This window comes from Ixodes scapularis, unplaced genomic scaffold (genome assembly GCF_016920785.2).
Source record: "Ixodes scapularis isolate PalLabHiFi unplaced genomic scaffold, ASM1692078v2 PGA_scaffold0__279_contigs__length_252992795, whole genome shotgun sequence".
NCBI classification, from domain to species: domain Eukaryota; kingdom Metazoa; phylum Arthropoda; class Arachnida; order Ixodida; family Ixodidae; genus Ixodes; species Ixodes scapularis.
Window position 1 is genome coordinate 525,419 of NW_024609835.1, and position 23,134 is coordinate 548,552.

General features: G+C 45.2%; 1 protein-coding gene across 1 annotated transcript in view; it reads left to right on the forward strand.

The window, feature by feature from the left end:
• LOC8038508 overlaps positions 1–23,134 on the forward strand; it is a 36,682-nt gene that overhangs the window by 11,250 nt on the left and 2,298 nt on the right. Inside the window, exons 4-8 of the mRNA XM_040223267.1 lie at positions 7,632–7,791; positions 12,110–12,228; positions 15,402–15,525; positions 16,068–16,241; positions 19,795–19,920. Coding sequence (XP_040079201.1) covers positions 7,632–7,791; positions 12,110–12,228; positions 15,402–15,525; positions 16,068–16,241; positions 19,795–19,920 — 703 coding nt within the window. The remainder of the gene's footprint in view (positions 1–7,631; positions 7,792–12,109; positions 12,229–15,401; positions 15,526–16,067; positions 16,242–19,794; positions 19,921–23,134) is intronic.

Below are 23,134 nucleotides of genomic sequence, written 5' to 3' on the forward strand. Positions count from 1 at the left end.
CCCCAGAAAAAAAATACAAGCAACGTTAACTATGAATTTGTTTTCGCATTTTTTGGTGGTGTTTGACCCACGTACTTCAACGTTTCGCTTTGTTAATTCGTCTTGGGGTTGCAATGGCACACCTAACACTCATCCATGGCGACCAGACGATCAAAGAACTCGTCAAGGTTAGCTTGGAAACGCTGTACCATTTCCGTTGTAGATTCATTTCGGCACTATTCCCGCATGGGCCGGAGTGGTAGCGGAACCCAACGGGCCAGAATCGTGATGTGCGAATCACTGGGCATATGAAATTGACTGGACAGTTAGTGAGAAGCATATTGAACGTGCGGAAACTAGAAACGTCCCACACTGCATATTGTTTGCGATATATATCTATATATATATATATATATATATATATATATATATATATATATATATATAACGGGCATGGTGGCGGGAGGCCGAAGGCGTGGGTATAAAACTGAGAAGAAAAAAACCCTTAGTGAAAAACAGCAACAACGGACGATTTAATCTTCGACGTTTCGGCCGGAGTCCGGCCTTCGTCAGGAAGGCCGGACTCCGGCCGAAACGTCGAAGATTAAATCGTCCGTTGTTGCTGTTTTTCACTAAGGGTTTTTTTCTTCTCAGTTTTATATATATATATATATATATTTTTTTTTTTTTTTTTTTTAACCCGAATGCATTAACTTTTGTATGGAGCGAACTGACATCATCAGTTTGAAGCGCGAAAATAGCTCCTAGTTTCCGCCGTGATCCCAGTAGGAGCGATTCGCCTTCAGTTCCATTGGCTGGCGTGCATCTACGGGGCTCCCATTGGCCGCTGCGCCATAGCCTCCGAGATCCCGAAGCGCGTAGTTCGCAGCAGACGACAAAGGGAGCGGACGAGCGGCTTGCATGCTTTCGCATTCACAACTCATAAGGCATGCTTAGGTGTACCTCAAGCTTTTTTTTTTATGCCACTATCATTAAGAATTTTAAGAACGACCCTCGTATGTTCGATCTAAATGGGCCAGATTGGCTCATATATAATTATATGTGGCTTTAAACTTTCCGCAACGCTGAGATCCAACTTCGTAACGTGTCGCTGGAACACGTCGGTGTTTTTTATGGAATTCGCCTGACGATGTTAGCATTTTCCGTAGCGGGTTTTTTTCCGTATGTCGAACACAAATATTGGTTCTATGCAGGAAAAATGTAGCATGCTTTATGGAGTACATTTATTTATCGAAGAGACGCTATCTATGGGCCCTTTTAATATGTCTGCATGCCATCAGCCGATATGTTTCCCTAATTATACTTTTCGAGGCACAATACTACGCAAAGTAGCTTCCAGGTCTCGCGCCCTGGTGTCACACTTTTCGAGTGGCCTTAACCATAATTTTTTTGTTTGTAACTGGTTCTTATTAAATTTATTACTGATTTCTGGATCTCAGTTTTGTCGATTAGGTGCGAAGTTGAACGGCATACGCCTTCCTTTCTACAAGAAAGAAGCAAACCGAGTCATAAAATTCCCTAAACCAAACTTTCCACATTCCGTCATCAGGTGTTATTACGATGCAAAACATTGCTTTACACGTGAAAATAAAATTGACAGCCCAGCTGGGGCACGTAGGGAGCAAATCGAAGCTGAAACCTGCATGGGAACGCTTCCGGGTATACTCGGGTGAGGCATTCGAAGGATTATAATAAACACTAAAGAACGGGGAGCAGTAAGCGCACTATTGGTGTTTCAAGCCAAAAAAGGCGGAGATGTTTTGTTTTTTTTTGCCACCACTGAAACCGTATATCAGAGCACGACGCCATTCACTTGTCTCGTTGGTTGAACTGATTAAAATAAGGAAATGAGTGACGTTCGGCGTGCACATTTCCAGCCCTTATCGCCCGTCCAAAAATATCCGGCTCACGGGGCTTTAAGCGCATCCGTGCTGTCTGGGCCGGGATGCTAGAAACAGCGTCTCAGCTGAGTCTGGGGCAAAGAAAGCATCGCCAAAGCCAGTGCACGAGCTGAGCGGGACTCAAACCGCGTCTCAAGACGCTCGCGCACTCCAGCTTTTGCAGCTGTGATTTCTTTCACCCAGCCTCTCTTGAAACGCTGTTTCTAGCAAGCTACCCTGGTATTTTGCGGAAGAGACCCAACGCGCGTGCTCAGGCAATACCACCTAGAAAACAAGGCCTGCGCGTTTCCTCCTCTCAACGTCAACCCTATGTAGATCCCCTCAGCGCCCCCTATAGGTAGCCCGGATGAACACCATCGTCTGCTACATCGTCCGCGACATCGTCGGCTCGATCGCCTTCTTCAGTGGTCATGAGTGAGTGAGAAAACGTATTTATTAAAGGAATGGGATACATCACGATTTCTTGATAAAGTCATCCGATCGTGACGGGGGAAGGGGATTATGGGAAGGGTAGGGGGAGGAGGCTAAATGTAACAGGCGATCCCCGATGAGCGGACGAAACTAATCAGGGAATCGAGAATATGTTTGCGGTGCGGGTTCTCGAGCCTGGGGCGGGTCCAGTCCTCGTACGTCATGCTCAGAACGAGCTCACGTTACTAGGCTGCTGAGACGGGCAATGTTAGTGGTGTCGCATGCCCGTTGCAAATGAACTGTGGAAGCTCGCTATCAGCTCGCGCTCAGCAGTCGCGCACGCAGCTGTGGTCGCCAGCGAATGCGACGCAGTTGTGACGCGACCCATACTCTCGTCAAGCTTCAGACTGTTCGCCGCTTGGGGCGGGTCGGGGATCTGCGAACCAAACTTCTTGCGCAGGCCTTGTCTTCTGGGTGGTATTGGCTTAGGACGCGTGTTACGTGCACCCATGACAGTCTTACACCAGGAAGACGAAGCCTGCGCGTGACGTCACCGTTAGTGGATCACCGACCCGCCCCAAGCGGCGAACATGCTGAAGCTCGATAAGAATCTCCACAAAGCGGCAGACGGACTTAACTTGGCGTCGCCGAGTGACAGCGTCGCGCTCGTTGGGAAACGCTGCGAGACGCACTGTCATCGATGCTAACGTCCGCTAGGCAACGCTGCTTGGGTCGACGATGGGCACGAAGAGTTCTTAGCTGTTGTTACAGATGAGAAGCGTCCACACACAGTGGAGAAAGCGGAACAGAAAACTTGCACCTAAATATAGAACCAATAGAAGAGAGGCGGATGAGAAAAGAGAGGTTAAGAAGAGTGTTCGAGGAACTGGGAGGAAAATATGGGAAGCAGGCGTGCAGACTAAATCGGCCTTGGACATGTACAGATCGTTTAAGAAGGACACGACTAGGAAACTATCTGCGATAATTATAATGGGAGCTCCTTGTTCGAGGCGATGACGGGAGTGTTGCGGGCCTAGAGATAGATATTAGGAAGTAGATACGGTGTGCGGAGCTCATGCAGAGGAGGACGGGACGGCTGAGCATTTGATGCTTTACTGCAACTGAAGACGCGGCTAATTTGACAAACGCATTGGGACTTAAGAAAAGCGAGGGAAACACAAACAAGGGGAACGTAAAGATAGCCAAGAAGAGTTTATCTTACAGGTGACATAGGTCGACGAAGGATGAGTAGTTTCTTATTCCCTTCCCGGGCGACCCGCAGGGCGAGCGGTGTGTGCACCCGGTTACATAGAAGTGCCTTCCTTGTACGGATCGTAGCTTTTAGAAATAAATCTCTAAATATATAACTCTATGTTAAATAAATTATAAAAACAATCACGCCGAAGACACTTAAGACCGCTTATGCTTCGGAATGCGAAAACATTAGAGTCCGGTGGTGACATCCCGCTCCCCCACTGCGCAGGCGCGGCGCCCCCGCCGGCTCCACGGCTTCCGTGACGAAGCATCTGCGTTGCTGTGCTTTCCTTTGTGCTTCATTTCCGAAGCGCGTCCGCTTTGAGCTTGAGTGGCGCGTGCTTGATGACGCATTTTTACGTATAGTTATTATAATCTCCGTCAGAGGTTCAACTGTAGCTATAGTGTGCTAATGCAGATTGAAGCAGACAGCAACCAGCCGAAAATTCACTTCCGGTAAATCATTTATTTAACAAGACCGGCGGTGATTCCTTATATTCATAACCTTTCGCACAATCTAAAAAAAGTGGCGGCTCATTTTGAAGTGCCAGTGGTGTTTTCAGCGCCGCACAAGCTGTCTCACTTGTGTTCAAAAATAAACAACAAAAAGGGAGAGGGTAAGCTGTGTCAAAAGAAACACGCTAATCAATACGTGGAGTGTGCAACGTCAGTGGTGTATAACATACCATTGAGTTGCGGGAAATCGTATGTCGGCCAAACGGGGCGTTGCATAAATGAAAGGGCCAGAGAACATGCCTGGTCAGTCAAACAGTCCCCGTCGGGCAATCTTGCGCTGCATTGCGATAGGTGCCCATGTGGCCCGGAATTGGAAAAAACAACAGTTCTGGGCAGATACAAAAACAAAACAGCGCGAGAAATACACGAGGCATTCCGCATAAGAGAGCAAGGGGTGAGTCTGTGTATTAGTGCGCCGTCACTGCACTTAACTGATAAAGAGTTTTTCTTTTTAAGCCAACACCCTGACAGACGGTATTAATAGTCAATGTTGTTTTCAATAAACCTTCAGTTGTGAGTGCGCTTCGTCGCTGTCCCCTTCTTCGTCCTTGTTCATTCGGCGCTTTCCATTCAATGATGTACCAACTAGCCCATTTATCTATTTTACTACATTTATATGGGGAAAATTGGGTGCATTTTCTTTCTGCGCTCGATCATAAGAGCAAATATCCCGAATAATTCGTACATACAAGGTAGCTTGGAACATTTCTCTCAGGCAGACGAAATAATTGGTCAGTTACGGCGTTTTTCTTTCAAATTCGTTGCATCAAAACGGTGCCAAAACGGCTCCCTCCGTACGTGTATTTATGTGCACTGTCGGACGCTTTTCGCGCAAACACGACGTCGGCGCTTAGTTTTCAGCATGAGGGATATACGTGCCAAACGAACGAAGGACACCTGGAAAACAAGGGAGACGGCAAGAAGTACGCAGCAACACTGGATCAGTAATTACCCGTGCATGCACGGTCAAAATAAATTGAAAGCCACGCCTATCTGCCTAGCCTTGCGAGCCATCCGGAGTACCTCAAGCTTCGCTAATAAAGATTATTATTAGTAGTAGTAGTAGTAATATATTCTGATTTTAAATAAGTGAATACTGCTTTATTCTTTCTGCTCTGTCCGAAGATGTTTTTCTACATTCAAAACATCACCTGCACGCTCGATATCTTTGGAAATAAGTGCCCAATAAAAGCTGCCCGGCAGAGAAAACAATACAAAGAGCAACTTTCATGGCCCACGTGTTTTATTCCTTACGTTATGAAAGTTTTTATCTCCTCATAAAGATGACGACGGGGTCATTTTCATACAGTGACAGGACCGGCATATTAGCAATATATAAGCGTCACCGGAATGCTGGTGAACCTTGAACATACTCTAGATTCCTTTCTATTGTTATTTCGCTTTGAATCGTGGCTTCTTTTTACACACCAGCTGCGGAACACATGTTTGGGAATGAATTGTAGGGTGACAATCAATGCGCTAACTAAAGCAATTACACTTTTACAATGTAAGTCAAGGTGCATACTATTTGGTACGACCCAAATAAGCGTTTCATGTTATTTTTTGGCGAAGAGACAAGATACACGCGCGTTTTTCCATAGGAATGTACAGGAGCAACGCAAAAGTAGGCTGGTTGCTGTCTGCTTCAATTTGCGTCACAGAAGTCGCATAGACAATAGCGCCAGTTGAATCTCTAGCCTACAATATAATAACTCTATTTTTATGGCCATCTTTTCGGCACAACGCCGACGCCGCCCTCCCCGTAATGGGATACAGAAGGCTTTCGCCTTCAAACCAGGCTAGGTGACTCAACCAACCTAGCTTATTCAAATGATGCCGCCTCATCCATCCATTCATCCATCTATGTATCCAGTGATGACGCTTGAGGGGGAAAAGCCCCCTTGAGGATTTTGTGTGTTCAATTTTCCGCAGAGCACTCGGAAAGCCAATCACTGCGATCTACGGAGAGGGCTAAGCGAATGGCGAGGCGCTAAAGAATAAAGTCTGCGCTGTGATACTGAACATGACGTTTCACGTCGTCACCTCATGCTCACTGTAGCATCGCCGCACTCTGTTTCGAATAGAATAGTTCTGCGTCCTTCATAGCCTTCACAGTGCAAGGGGGGCCCGCGACACACCGGCTCTTCTTGCCGTGTTGGAGCAAGGAAGAACGCTGTTCGATTCGAACCACACCTGGCACAACACTGTACACTTTTCCAGCGCTTATCACTTGGGCGAAAAATGCTGAGTCGCTTAGTAGTGGATGCAGGCGCAGCGTCTGATAAACGGCACAGCAGAACTAAAGCACATTCTCAGAAGGCAGCGCGCAGAATGTTATTTTGGGAAAGGTTCGAGCGCGGCCGATTTTTTGAGCCGAGGTGCCAACAAACAGCGCAAAAGCGCAAAGTCATGGCGTGTTCTCTGCCGGCGGAGGATTGCGTACAGAAATACGGCGAACACCAACTGGTCCTATATCAACTGCGGGGAGGACGTAATGCAATGACGTTGTGCCATTTTCGCTGTTTGATTCAACCTTCGGCTGGTAACATTGGCCACGCTCCCAGCTAGGGTGAAACTGAGTATAGGTAGTTGGCATGCAGCTTTTAGGGGCGAAGCTCTTTAGAGTCTAGAGTTGTCCATCCGTCCGGCGTCCGTGCTCACATCGATTGCACTGCCTCCGGGATCGGCCCACTTTTAAAAAGAAAACGAACGCCCGCACGGGGTTTAAACCCAGGACCGCTTGCTTACGAGGCAGACGTCTTACCACTACGCTACACTCTAGCGTTGCATGTAGCCGCTCAGCGTCTGTACCGTAGAGGGCGCTGTGGTCAAATGTGTACTTAATCGCGTTAAACTTTGCACGCATTGGCTCAACGTTTATATACGAAAGGGCGCTGCGGTAAAATGCTCAACTGCGTATATAACCACGTTCCATACCACACATTCTCTTTCTGACATGGACCGTTGGCTTAAGTGGTGGAGATGCGTTCCCACGGCTTCTAGCGGATCCAAGCTGATCCGCTAGAAAAACCACTGGCTCTGCATTTCACCGCGACCATAAAGCAGTAATAATGAAGTCGAAACGGCAACCCGGAACTCAGCACTACCTATGAGCAATGAAACGAAAACAGCACCATCAACGCTACCTATGAACAATAAAATCAGTATCATCAGCACCACCAGAGCTTCGCCCCAATGAACATCATTCATTACGGGGAGATGCGGCCTCTTTTTAGGTTTCGCTCTCAGAGAGTGAATACGTCCTCCATTGTTAAACAAACTACAAATCAGGAGAGCTTGGAAAAGCGTTATGCTTTTTCACGCTTTATACTGCTGAAAATGGCAAAAATCAAGAGGACGACATCGGAGTCTTGAAGTCAGTTTCTCATGGAAGCAGACAGCTCTTTGTTGACACGTATAAGGCGTTGCAGTAAAACTGCCCATTCAGCAAACACGAGGGGAACATATAGATTCTCGGAGTAAATCCAAAGGGGGAAAGGGACTGTGACCTCAGGATGTGTAACTACCCTAATGCATCTCCGTTTTCAGGGACGCCGATGAAGCTCTGGCCGCTCTGAAGGAGAAAGAGGGCCAGGACACAGTGAGGGAATGGATTGCCATGAAGATACTCCACTACGGCATATTGGACATTGCAGCTGATGCCAGATTCACGAGCGACGACGTGAACAAATTATTCGAGCTTCTTAGGGTTCGACATTTCACACATTCTCGACTGGGTGGGCGAGAACGCCAATATTTTTCTCAGCACGACTGTGTTGGTGATGCACCCTTCGCGCGTCACGTACACTCAAAACAAAAAAAAAAAAAAAAAAAGAAAAGATGTATTCTTACACCTTTTGTCCTATATAAGTAGGATTGTTCGCTTTCGGGTAAAACCCGATCTTACCCGATTTTTACACGCCGAACATGTTTCAGGAGAATCGGGTTAAACCCGATTTCTCCCCGATATTCAAAACCACATAACCAACCTGTCTATTTTCACGCCGAACGGAGTTTGCGGTGCACAAGCGCTAGCTACCCCACCTCGGGACAACAGTGACCTATAGTTCATTTCGCAAGCTGCGTGCAGCACTGTGAACGCTACACGACTCTCAACCAACCGCCTAACGAGCGCGCCTAACTAACTGAGGAAAAGCGGCAATAGGCGTTGGGGCCTCGGAAAAACATCCCCCCCCCCCCCCCCCCCCCCCCCCCGTGCAGGTGGAACCACCCCGGCACGCCACGTAGTTTCGGCCCTGCTGCACGCAGCTTGTGAAATGCACTATCAATTCCCCTTCGACCGCTGTTAAATATCGACGCCCAGCAGGGTCTCTCGGGTAGCCTGGCAATCTCGCTGGCGTCCAACCTTTTTTACGAACAACGTCTGAGCCTGTCAGTCGCGTAAACAGATCGGGAAAACTTAATAGGTTTATTCCTTAGCGAAATATTTGATCGAAGACGACTGTCCCTCGAACGGTCGGCGTTTTTGTTGACACCTGAGGGAGAGGAGGATTCCGCGGGTGGTTCTTCCTTTCAAGCGACCTACGGCAATCGGAGCTGGAAAACCCTGATGTCCCTCCGATTACTAGCATAAAACAGGCCCCTAATTTTAACGCGTTAGCATTCAAAAACTCGTAATACTCTCCTACAAAAAAAAAAGAAAGAAAGAAACGATTGTATTATCGAGTACATTTGTAAATTTAACCCGAAACAAACCCGAATTTCGGAATGTGTCCACAAAAAACTTGATTTCTACCGATTATCAGCTTAAAAAATAGCACCCAATTTTTACCCCCGAATTAAAAAAATATATATATAAAACCAGAAAACGAACGACCTTACACATAAGACACTCCAAAACTTCCGTTCGGCGTATAGCGCACTGGCGTCGACATGACGGTACTAACTTTTACGAGAGGCTTGATAGCCGTGTGGTACAACATGTTAAAATAGCTAATTTACGTGTTAGTGACTACAAAAAAATAGTAAAATAATAAGTTTTTTTTTTGGCCTTGCTGCAAAAACCTTAAGTGATTTCTTTTTGTGGTCTTCGGTACATACTTTAGCTATTTAATAAGTTCTATCGCACCGTTATCAATCTCCTCGTAAGATTTGGGGCCGTCTGTTCGACTATAGGGCTCTGTGCGTCGAAGTGGAGTATTGGGGTGCATTTTATGGGACAAAAGGGCGTAAGGCCCTTTTGTTAGAGTGTAAGCTTATCCTAGAAGATGATGTTCACCTTCAGATAAGAACGGACGACGAAAATTGGTTATGCGTTTGATTTCGTCTTTTTAGGACGGTTACTTGATCTTAATCCGCGTGCTCCGAAAGTATTAGCAGATAGACTGCGCGCATTGATTGCATGTTAATACTAGACATCAGTATAACGCGCGAAGGAACCATGTCGTGTACGCGTTAAGTGTGTGCCTTAAATGTTTAGGCATATTTTTTGTATCGTGCGTTGTTGTCTACGTATCTTATTTAAAAGTTTTTCTTCGGGGGCTCACGGCGAAACCAAAACTGCCGGCTCGAGAGAGTCGGCAACACTGGTGCTTGGCCTCCATGGCGACGGGCGCGGCCATGTTCTGCCACGTTCGTGCCACGGATCATTTGCCGTGCTCAGTTGCACGAGGATTTGTAAGGAGGAGGGCGAGCTGCCTTCAACTTACTGCTTTATAGACCTTTTTTGTGTACCGTCGTTCCACAGCCACACAGTCGAGGAAACCGGTATGGGGGATAAAACAGCGAGGCATTACAACCCGGAACAAGTAAAGCAATATAGAAGGCAAAACAAGAATGATAGACAGTCCCAATTAAAACGTTATAGACTATCCCAGTGGTGTGGCGAGAGCAAAACGATTGTTTTCCACATACCGGATATTTCGCGATTCAAAATGGCGGCGCCTGCATAGAAAAGGTATATAGATCTATAATACCGGTAATAAACATTAGCGCGCATTCATGAAGATTACGACCGAAAAACGAGTTCGACCATGCTGAGTTAAAAACATGATTTCATTGTTAGCGCAGCGCAGGTATCGTGGCTGTCCCGGCTGCATCGCTCTATCGGTCTACGTATTTGAAACTAAAAATTGGAAAAAAAGTAAGACTTAATATTTAAAAGCGAATCAAGAAGTTAAAGCTGTTGCGTCCCACGATTGAGGGTCAGCGCGGCAACAGCGGCGACACACCTTCAGTCTCCAGGTTTCTTGGAGACAAGCAGAAGCATGCAGTCAGCAGCCCTAAGTGCCGTTCTTAGCTAGCCGGCCCATAAGGATATAAGAGCATATAGAAGGAAGGCTGACTTGCAACTCCGGTATACTCGTCTTCTACCTATTCTTGGAATATAGATAAAGTATAGGACAAAATATTCTAAACACTTACGCAACCCGCAAGGTGAAACACAGCGATATCTGAGCTCTGACGTAGGAGTCCCTCTACGTTATCATTTCAAACTAGATGGACTGAATGAACGGCAAACGTGCGAGCGCGCACTGTAGAGCCTGCATAGGCGTCTCGCATGAATGCGAGTTCCACACTGGACGGAAATTCCGTAGCGTTTTGGAACGAGGAAGGGTTTATTAAGTGAAGAGCATTTCAGTTGTCTGCGTAAAAGGGGAGCGTGTTTTCGTACGTCACTTCGGTACAAATAGTCGCACGTGCTAAACGAAATTCCCCGAATAAACAGGGACAAGGAAGTAGATGAGACGAAGGTCACTCTCAAACGAAGGTTTATTCAAAGAAACACACACTACTAGCTCCATATTTCTGGTTGTTTGTTTAGGATATCAAACTCCCTATCTGTCAGGTGCATTGGCGGGAACTAACGCACTTGCTTTCCCCTTGCTTTCTGATGTATAATACATGGTAAAAATCCGAGGCAGTTTTATCCGGCTACCTACTGATAATTGTTGTTCGTGTTAATTCTAGGTCATACGGGCACCAACTCCAGTGGACTGGCAGATTGCTCGGCGGGGACTGTTTTAGTGGTCATACATGTCATGTTGCTAGCATGCATGACCATGCACGTATCTTGCTTGCTCGTTATCTTTTATCAGGGGCTCGTGAAATGTTTTGACGAAGTGCCGGAAATGTCCGGCGTCGATGTCGAGCGCGGTCGACCAATGCGAAACCGCAGAGTCTCCCACTAACAGCAATCGCTGTTATATCTCGCATAATTTCTCAAATACACTCAACTTTAACAATCGCAAATCTAAGAGCGCCTGGAGTTCAGCTCGCATTTTCTACCTTGCCGCCCCTAGCACGTGGCTATGAATAGCGTTGGCAGCATGGAATAGGCAGCAGGCCACGTGGCAAATTGTTCTGGTTCCGTGTTGAGGGAATGAGCGATGCTAATATTTCTCGAATTTAATTTCCGACTACCATTGCTTGGAAAAAAAAACAGGCAAATTTATTCCGTTATTAAATTTAGGGAGTGATTCTGAGTAGTACTCAGCAAAAGTAGAAAAATCGTTTCATGACCCTTTTAAAGGTGAACGCCGTAGAGTTCCAGTAAGCTTGCGTGAAGTGAGAGACACTCCCACTCCATGCCGTTCCACGGCCGTACGGATGCCAGCGGTTCCGAGGAGAATTGCTAGATCACAACAGAACGAAAGGAAACTCAATAAGAAGCCCAAATCATCAGCGGAGACAGCAGCGAAAGGCACGGGAAAAGAAATAGCTGTAGGAACATGACGCTATGTTTCCCAGCGTTGCTTCACCGACAGCTAACCGGCAGGCAACCCGCCAGGAGGCTGGTGATTGAATTTTTGACAAAGGTATTGGTGGGAATTGCGGCGTCCCTTTGAAGAAATATTTCGGAATACTTTCTTCTAGTAAAGCGTATCCAGCATTTGTTTTGGTTCCACATTCGACCGCAGTTATCCATTAATTTAGCGCTTTAATAAAGCATCACCATGAACTTATCAGGGAAGTCGCGAGAGTGAGACGGTACAAAACCTCGCGGCGGCTAATTGTTTAGCTTTAAAATTCACCTGGAGCTCTGCGTTTTCCATTCCTCTTCTTAGGAGGTGCATGACGCCCGACGACATGCTAGCGGGAAACACCAAATACCCCGTATCGTCCTGGGTATGGCGTTCATCGTGCCGAACCTTGAAGCATATGACCAGCTTGAAAACCATATAAAGTAAGTAATAAAGTGTGTTGGGAGGTGGATTCTTTTTTTCAGCTCTACAGACCTTACAAGAGGTTAGGACAGCAAAATTTAGAAGGGTACTCTTGAAACGAAATGTTCATCGGTTACTTAGAACATATGCAAAGTTTGGCTTTTTGTATAGCTCTGGAAATGGCTATAATTAATTTAATGATCTTGATACTTTGCATCAGGAGACCAGGCAACACTGGTAGAATTATGACGTAGTTTGCCCATATTAAAAACGTTACGAAACATCGCAACACGCCTTTTTTTAGATATCTCTTAAAAAAGAAAAACGAATCAAAAAAGTCGTGCGGCAATGTTTGGTTTCGTTGTTATTAGGACAAAACCATTATTAATTTTTGATAAAAGCAGGATTTATCATTTTATGATATCTAACGCGCGTAGTTTAAATTTACGCCACAATAATAACAGAGTAATTATCACCTGTTGGGCTAGGACACTGAAGATAAATTGGTCATTCGACTGCAATGAAACAAAAGGCCCGGCTCAGGCCCATCCGCGATATTTGTACCTGGACCATGAGCCCTAGCTCCGCCATCGCCGGTATTTTCATTGCGGTTGTGAGGCGGCCTTCGATGGTTTCCCTGAGCTTGATAGCCGAGATCGATGCCGAACAGCCCGTGGCCCGAACAAATCCCAAGCGCCCGAGCTGCTTCCGCAGCTGGGATCAACTCGCTCGTTCGGAAAAAGTCTGCGCCATCTACAAAAAAAGGTTGCATATGAGTCGTTGGCGAATCCCTCTTCAAGCTAGAAATAAAATGTCACCTACATCACTAACCATGAGGACGCGTGGACTCGAACTTCCAATATCAGACTCGTATTAATCTCAACATCCCTATTAAAAAAAAAAAAAAAGAAAAAAAAAAAGACCGTGTCCTCACGGAATGTTACGAATTTTCTCTTTCATGCGTTAGATACACGTGCATGTACATCTTCGATTATTCTCAAGTTATTTGATGAAACGCACATGTTTCGTACTTCAAGATCATCGGTTCTCCTTTCAACAACCAAATCTCGTAAAAACTACCTGGCGCAGCGCAAGACTCAGACGCATAACTTCGCTCTTCCTTTTCTGCTGCCTCGACGCTGTGCTTTATTTTTCGTTTGGCACAAGTTCGCCTATTAAACCTTGATTTTTCAGTTTACTGTTCGTCTTCCCGTCACCTTCGTTCGTGACAAAATGACACCGATTATAAATGAAAAAAGGACAAAGGCTGAAGGGTTTGCTTTTGCTTGCAGTGTCTCTTTCCACCCTCCTGAGCGCCCCCTTTCGATTATTCGCTGGTCCTTCCTCCCATTAAATGTTCTTTCTAACTGAAAGAGAGTGGTCGTCTCTACTCGTCGTAGGAGTTTTTATTCTTCCAAATGAACGCAACTCTACTTCATTTCACCATTAGTACAGACGCAACCGCTGCTACGAGCTGGCACCGCCCATGAGACAGCGCCAAAAGCGCGCCATCTTGGTGGTCGTCATGTTTCTGCACGTGTTCTACGATCGCTGAACGAATTATGAAAAGAAAATGCCCAGTGGCTCACGCTTTTGACACTGCTTAATGGGTCCCAGTGGGGAGTTTTAGAATGGCGTGCGCAAAGGCTCTGCGTACGCAAATAATAGCGTCGTCGTCGCTGCGCATCTCCCGAAGGCTAACCACGTTTTTCGCTTTGCGTGCGCTATTTTAGTGTGCACAATTTTTCGGAGATTGCGTGCGTATGCCAAGGGTCCTTCTGCTTCTCCAAGAGCAATTCATGATGCGCGTTGAGTTGACTAAAGCCCAGACGAGCACAGTTACAAAATGGCGCCTACGAGAACCGCGGCGGACGCTTTGCCGGTCGTCGTGAGCGGGACGTTTAGCGGCGCACTCGCGACTGCGGTTTTCAATGCAGGCTGACCTTGCACTTCCACGAGAGTTGCACGTCACAAAGGGATTAGAAGAACCAGCAAGGTGGGCAACGATCGCCGGCAACTTGTTGCTTGTGACGCGCGAGCATTTCTCGGTGTCGTGGGCGAAGGTACGACGTGTACGTGTGCGAAGGTTCGTATACACGAGAGCTCTTTTGCCGAGGCGACGCAAGCGAACACGACCGGTCGACCACTCCCGCCGTAATCTCACATGTAAACAAATCTAAAATGTTACTGCGGAACGAACAACTTGTTTTTTACTCCAGTTATAGCATTTCCTGCGTGAAATAAAAATTGTTACTATGTCTTGGTGGCGTTGCAAGGGGGAGATGCCTGAGCTTTTGTGTCGCGGCGGAGAAACACTATTCTAAAACTCATTCGCGTATCGTGCGCAAATGGAAGCGCAAATTTTGGCGCTAGCCTGCACTAAAGTTGCGTAAGTTTTTTTTTTTTTTTTTTTTTTTTTTTTTTTTTTTTTTTTTAACTTCCTATTATCCCGCAGCGTCTGTGCTTAAACTGAAACGAAGTCTAATTATTGGTTATCGTTTGCCTAAGTGAGAAGTGCGACAGTATAAGCCGGGGGTTCAATTATATGCGGTTTCGTTGGAAAAATAAGGCATCCATCCTTTTTGTAAGTGAACCTGCATTATCCCCGGAGCACGATATTGCGATTTTGCTTCTCATTGATTGGCATCCCTAACTTTTTTGGACATCAACGCCTCGCGCATGCACGAAAATGAGAATTTCAACTGAACAACAACAAACATCGCAAGGTTCCCGGGAATAATTTAAGCGGCAGTCATAAAATAACCATAAGCACTAATTAAACATTTGAACGGGTAAAAGTTTTATTCCAAGGCTCTACATTTTTGTTCCTTGATTTGCGTTGGTTACATTTACAAAATCGTCGAATTCTGTTCTCCTTGACAAAAGATCGTAATGTTGCTGAGGACTGTAATTGCCTGAGTAATATAAAACGCAAATCAATCAGAATAATAATATTTTATTGAAAACGTTTTATTCCACGGAATCTCCCAGAAAGTTGGCCATGATGACTGATGAGAAGACCACTGATTGGTGGTTGCACGTGCGTCGCGGCGCAGTGTACATGCGAGGCTTGATCAAAGAGAAGTCTGCGTGTAATGCCCATGATTGAGTCGGGAAAAAACTTTGCGTGGTGACGTTTTTATGAAGAGGTTAACTCGCATGTTTGTTACTTCCGTGTCTGATTACTTGTCAGATCTTTTCCGATCGACATCTTCGTGGCCAGAACGCACATCTCAGCTCCGGATGACCGCTTCCCCGACTGCTCCATTACAGGTCCAACGGTCTGGGAGAAACCTCCCACTTACCAAGCGGGAATCGTAAGCGATTTTTTTTTTATCAGCTGAGAGCACAGCGTACTACTGTGGGGTATATCGCAAAGCTCCAGATAATATACCATCCCTAAGGCTTCGGGACACCTCCACTTATTTATTTAATGGAATTATTTCGATACCTTCAAGGCGTGAAGGCGTTAGAGAAGAGAATAGTAATCGAGAATAAAACGAATAAAAATGGAATATATGCGATACAACAACATAAAAGAAACGAAGTGGAATTAATAAGACAAAAATATGTTTCAGTGCCAGATTTAAAATTGAGTGGATCTGTTATGGTAACGATCGAGGCGGGAGATGGTTCCATTCGTTGTTTGTTTTATAATAAATAATGAAACACGCAGCTGTTACTGCGACCGTGAGTTACACCTCCTAATGACTATGGTCCGCACATGATGACAAGTATGACGGTTCTAAAAACACTTCGTTCAGAAATCTCATAACGCGTATAATTGTGCTTACTGTTCTTCTTTATCTCCATCAACGTGCGTTTAATGAATTCCTCGCGTTTTTGTGTTTTTATGCAGTACGAGACTCTCCTCTTCATCAAGAAGTTTGAGGCCCTATTTCGGAAGCCCAAGCTGTATATCTCCTTTACCATGGCTGGCCGCTTTTACAAGGCAAAGGAAGCCTACACAGCCTCTCCACTCGGAACCTCCTGCGCAAGTCTACCCTGGGAACCACCTGTGGATATCAAACAGGTGCGGCGCTGTAATCGCTTGAGTGTTTAGAAGATGACAGTTTTCCCATACCTTAGCCGACTAAAAGGGCATTCAATCATAACGTCCAGTTTGCCACCTTTGTGAGCAGGAAAGCAGTCAGCGGATCCCAAATAGCGCATATGCTGACCGCTAAGGTATTTTATAGGAAACGAAAACCATATATACTCGACTCAAGAACTTCGCCCGTAATAAAGAAAAACATTTTGTGTTAGATTGTGAGGCTGGGTTTTAAGCTGATCGAACAGTCAGCGGCGAAAAAACTCTGCTTCAGCACAGATCCACTCGCCCCCGTATACGTCTTTCTGCGTGCCTCGCGTAAGTTTTTTTTTTTTTTTTTTTTTTTTTTTTTGAGAAATGATTGCAGGTACAGTTTTGGTGACAGAGAAACACAGATGACAAGTACCGTTGCAGTCATACGTCTATATCGACGGTCCCCCGAAGTATAGTTGGTTCGAACTCCAGCAGGCGACAACTACGTCACAAGAGCGATTCGAGTCCTCCGCGACTTGCAGCCAGTTGTTTACGTTAAGCATCACAGACACGAAAATTGAGCCAAAGTTTCTTCCAAGTAGCTACATTTCGGGAAATTACGTCCAGATCCGCGACCGTGAGTTATTGGGACATCCGTCACGCTGTAGTCGATACACGGGTGGCAAGATGATGATCGCAACAATAATAATTTATTTCGGACATAGTTGTGTCTATGAGGCTGCGGCGAAGGAAGACACAACGTTTTCTGACATGGTCGTCAGCACCCCTTACAGCAGTCAAGCAAGCGAATAATGCATAGTATAAATACGAAACTTACGCGACACTTAGAAGCAAAAAACATCGACACTGCGACAAAAGAAGGGTGTGTAGAAAGAGAAAAGGCTAAATGTATTCTGACATGGTTATCAGTTCTTCAACGGTTTGCAGGGACAAAACATAAGCACCAACATAACCAATTAACAACCTTAATAATAATAAAAAATTACACCATCGAGAAGCTTTGACTTATAAACACAACATTCTAGGCAGACATATAACACACTTTTTTTTTCACACATAACACCTATTGGACGCTAAATGTTACAGTGTAAAAATACGGTTTTACTAATTCTTAATCACAGAGACCGTGCTACAGTTTTGTTATCTTTGAATTATATGCAAGTGCATTTTTTTCGTAGGCCAGTAATTTGGTAATTAAATGTATGAGCTCTATAGTTTGTTCTGACGTTTGATTTAGGATAATACGTGCGACCGAGGGTCTGTTTAATGGTATAGCAACATGATGGTGGAGAGCCTTGAAAACGAATATCTTATAGATGCATGCGTACAACCACATAGAGTTAAAAATAACTCCTTTGAATAATTACGGCGATATGGCTGTATGTGTTATCTACAACAAGTTCCAAAGGCTATTATCACCGTTAAATTTATCATACCAAATGTGTATAAGTGTGACTGAAAAAAAAAGTTAGTCAAAGTTTATGAGATGGCCCTAGTGTCCACTATTGCTAAACATTTTATAACAAGAAACGGCTGTGACCAGGAGAAATGCTAGTCTAGTATTGAGCAAGATATAAATAAATAAAATATATCCTGACAATTATGTTCAATATATAATCACAGACGTTCGGTCATTTTTCAAGAAAATCTTAAAGAAGTCCTCTTCGGACTGTGCATAAACCTAAAATGTTACAAACAAAAAAGCTAAATGCACAAAACTTCGTAATTTTTATTGCCTTGTAAAGAACAATTTTATATCATGTTTGATTTAATTTCACCACGAAACACGAGGATAACCGACAAGATTAATATACCTTCCCCTCCTGTTAAAAGTATTCAACTAAAATCGAGAAGTTTGTTTCAAATTGTCGATCTTCTTAAAATCAATACCAAATTCATTTGATTTTACTCCACACATGTGTACCGGCGACGGAGGCGTGAAAAAAAAAAAAAAAAAAAAGTCAACATACGTTGGCTTTTGCAAGGTGGTAAGCTGGTCTTGTTGGTGACTCTTCAACACGATAAGAAGCAGCACTCAAATGAATAGGACAAAAGGAAGAAACAAAGGAGAAACAGTGCCTTTTCGTCTTCTTTCCTGTCCCTTATATCGCTGTTATTCCTCAACAACTTCCAACATCTCTCGATGAAAATCACTCTCATCGCTGCTGCGATCCTTGTTGAAGATTCCGACGAAACGAGCGGTGCCGTAGAAGTAATCGTAACGGACCGCATGCTCGAAACGCGGAAGGTAAACAGGATGTTGAAGCTCGAAACGCCAAGAGAGAAAAGTTCGGGAGTGCGTGCAAGGGGAGGCCGCGAGTTGGGATGGAGACTTCGCCAACCCGAAAACCACGGCGGCTTTTTCGAATGAAGCGGATCCGGGGGTTCCGCATGTAAATAGATTTTTCCGCAAAACTATCGCGCCATTTTCAAAACAAATTGAGCGGAAATATGTGAGCATACAATTATTTTATTTTTAGCGTGTCCTAACCCCTTTAACGTGTTTTTAATGCACTTAGTATGAGGTTTTTAGTGATTTCCGACGAAAGTTTTTATCGTTTAACCTAGGTACATAGTATGAATTGCAGCTTACTACTTCGTTAATATAAACACTTTTTTTTCGGTCTTAACTTTTTTTGTTGCTACATGTTTAATTTCGTAGTTGATATATTTGACTGCGTCTTGTCGCGCTTGGTCCCAACATTTTTTTTTTTGAAACACCGTTTAAGCAACTTAAACGGTGTTTCAAAAAATGTTGGGACCAAGCGCAACAAGACGAAGTCGAATATATCAATTTTCATAGATGTGATCCAATGAAACTGAAGAACCATCAACAGCGTAGGTATTTCCACTGCTAAACCTTCGGTATTTTTACATATTAGTTCTCTGGAATATATTTTATTGGCGCAAAAATCTCCACGTGTTCTCAAAGACAAGTATCACTGTTACGCAAGGTTGTTTTTTTTTTTTTTAAGAAAACAAAAAGCTTTTTTGGGGAATGACGACGGACAAGTATAGAAAACGTGTCTTTAGAAAGTTGCTCCCAGCGTCTGTAACGCTTTAAAACCACGATTTCGCTGCACGCAAGATGGCCGTCCGTTGGCCGAACTCGCGCTGCAGCGACCAGCAAATTGTCATGGAGATCAGTGGTTGGCACCAAGTAACCAGAACACAGATTGGATTGATTAAGCAAACATGGAATGAAGGTTACGTTTGTTTCTTTTAGCATCATCGTGGTAATGAAAGAATTGCGTGGAGCCTTGTCTAGTCACCGACAGTGTAAGAAACTCAGGGTGTGGCTTATTATAATCAAGCTTCTTGCGTCGTGATTGGTTCTTTGGCGTTGTTATCGGCTAATGCTGCAACCTGATTGGTTGTGGAGAAAATATGAGAGGCACGAAGCTCGTCACGCCCTGTGTTCCTCATGCGGTCAGGGAATATATTATGGAAGGTAATGCAGCAGAGTCTTTGTGCCTTTATGAGCGGACGTTGACACCGAGGCAATGTCTCCAGTGGTTCCGCCGGTTCATGTTTTATGCAGATGTGCAAAGAGGCCAAGTTTGAAGCATCAGGATCCACGGACAGTAGGACGCAAGTGATGTATGTGAAGGAGCAAAACAAGGGTCTCATCTACACGTACGACAGCCAGTACACCATCACCACCAAGGTTTGTCTCCTTCAGCAGAGTCTGCTCGTTTGTGCGTTTCATGGCGGCTACCGTGCATATCATATACTATGCATCGTTTCATCTTATGTCCGAGCGCAGTCCAAGACACCAACACATACAATCGCGAACATACATACTAAAAGCGCAAATCACTGGGCCTCCCCTGTGCAGGATAGGTTGTAGAACACATACAAAAGCGTGACGAACACCTTGACGTCGCGTTCTGGCGCCGTTGGATTGGTCCCATCGGAGTGTAGCGTTGACTGTGCACGGACTTAAGGTGACAGGAACTATAGCTTTTGATACAATGAAAAGGGGAAAAAATGTAAATACTACACTGTGTCTGGTCACATATTTTGAGAACCACACGTACACAAAAGTGATAGTAAAGTCATAACTTATCTTTTGGCTAATATATTTGTTCTGATTTTTTTTTTTTTTGTAGTGACATTGAGAACGCTTTGATGCATGCATTTGAAAGCACGGTGCAACGATATTGAATTAGAATGTTTTTTACTGAGCTTAGTGGGCACTAGTGGGACTCAAGAATACTCGCAAACAACACCACTGGCCAAGAAACGCCTTTGTTTTGGTGCAATTTCAAGGACAAAAGCGAGCGTTTTCCATTCCATCTCTCCTTCGCAAAACTTGATGACGTAACTGGAAGAACGCAGAATCCTCCAGCGACGATATTTGAATGCGGCTCATAGATTGGACTCCAGAATTCCTTGACCACTCGATTTGGGCTCGTGATAATCGATAGCTCGAGAAGCATTCGTGTGGTGGCCTATGTCCAATCGCTGCAAGGACGACAATAGCTGGAACCATAATTTGTGCTGCTTTCAGTTTTTTAACTTTTCTTGTTTGCTTGTAAGTGTTTAAAGCGGTCGCGCGATCCACTGTCTATGTTAATTTCTCTTTGTATAGTGATTACTTTATCTTTTCTTTTTTTTTTGTATACAAACTTCTGTAAAGCCCAATGGGCTGACAGTATCCATAAATGAAAAAAAAAAATGAAATGAACGCCTGGAACGCAGCGCGTGTCCTGTGCCTTGCCAACCCCAGCGCGTAGCTATGATCAACATTGGCGACATATAATGGACCCCAGATCACGTGGCCGCTTGTTCTGGCTGCGAGTTGAGGGGGTGAACGCTACTAGTTTTTCTTTAATATTTTTTTTTGCGACTTCAATTGCGCGTGATAATAAACGAATGGGTGTTTCACGGGTCATTAACGTCAGGGATCCGTTCTACGCGGTATTTGCGCAAACTACAAAAATCACTGCATCGCCCCTTTAAGTCTCAGCATTTATTTTTAAAGATTCTGCTATGGCAGAATGTGAAAAGGCAGTCCTCTTTGTTTTACCCACTTTTTGGGAAAACGGGAAAATCTTGTATCAAAACGTGAGCTGCCGCTCTCCTCGACATTTTTCTTTTTTTTTTTTTACTCGCTTCCAGTTGTTGTTTAGCGAGGCTTTCTATTTACAGCAAAAACGCGGCCCAAGATGAACAGATATCTCACGAGATCTTTAGCAAAAAATAGACTATGTTCAATGTCCCAACAGGCAACAGTGGCGGTCGCCATTTCTTGGGGACGGGGCGTATGACTGAATTTAAGTCGCTCGTGCCCGATACGTGATCATAGCACGTGTCCAAACAATGGCCAACTTTGTAACTGGAGCACCAGCTACTAGATGGCGCGCACCTTTGAAAAGGGTCGGTTACTCAAGCACTAAAAACTACGCTGGAATCGTGTACCACCACACGATGCACGCGCTCGACGTATTCGTATAAAGAATTCGAGAAGAAAACTCAAATAAGGCGTTGGCGAGTGCACGTGCAAAGTGCCGTTTAGCTTACGCTTTTTTGTTAAAAAAGTTATCGTTGCCGACCCTAACCACAGCCCCCTTTATCCTAGAAAGCCTGCCATATCGCGAAAGAACATGGCCGCTGTTAAGGAAAAAGGAAATCAGAGAAGAGGTCGCGCGCAGGGGCTCTCTCGGGCAGCGCCAAACAATGCCTCAGCGGTAAAACCTAGAAACACAAACGTGCTTCTCTTTTTTTTTTTTTTTTTTTTTTTCAGGAACGGAGAACATTTTTCGTTGACCCTCCTTTATTCTGCTATCCTCCCTCCGCGCCGGTAGCCTCCATTCTTTTTCCTTAACCGCAATTTCTTGTTTGGCGGAGAAGCCACCGCGTGTATTGTTCACGGTGGTCGAAGGGTTACCCCAGAAGTGGCTCTGCGCCACCCTATGCGTCAACGGAAGGCGCTGCTCCTCACCTTTTTCGGGTGGCCGTGCGCTCATTGGCTCCGTAGTGGAATCGACGGGCTTTCTAGAATAGAGGAGTCTATGCCCTAGCACGTACTGCGCGTGTATCATACACTCGAAGCATGACTTCAAAAAAGGGCCCGGTTTCTTCCTCAGTGTTCGTGCGTAAGGCGCGTGATTCGCTCGCTTCCCGAAGCGACGAACATGCTCGTGCGGGGCTGAGGACATCGCACTCTGGGCAGAGTAGTAAATAGTGGAATGGTGTATACTCCGTTTCGCATAGAGGGCTTAGATTTAAGGAAGGGGGCAACTCAAACAAACACACGCCGCAAGCGCTCACCTTATTTGTATAAAATATTAAATCAAGAAACCCAAACAAGGCGTTGACGAGTGCGCGTGAAAAGTGTCGTTTACTTGACCATGGAGAGCCTTTTCTATTTAATGGCGGACGCCTCCTGGGCGGATTGGCCAGAAGTGGGCGTGCGTTGCGTTGTCGCGCGGAGAGAAGGAACACGGGCGGAAAGGCAGACAGAGGCGCTTGCAGACGACCAACGCTTTCATCAACAAGTCTCAAATAATCTCGTGTCGCAAACGCAGCCCATAAACCACCTGACCCCAATCGTCCGGTTGCAAACACTCTGTAACTTAGGTACACTAGTTTCACCTTACGACATAACCGCCACGGACGCTACTAGCTCCCAGAGTCGATCCACGTGTCAGAATGCGTCACGTGACCTTCCGGTTGCGTCGAGCTAGGTGCAGAGCGTGAAGTTACGTGGCACGCGTGAAGCGCTACATTGGCTATCCTAGGGTTGGTAACTACGCAGGGCGCAAGTTGGACTGTTTCCTGCACGGGGGTTGCTATGATGTCAAACCGCCGAGCTCTTATTGGCTGATTGAAAACAAACTAGGGGGTAGACCTTAAGACAGCTAGCATCGAGGTCT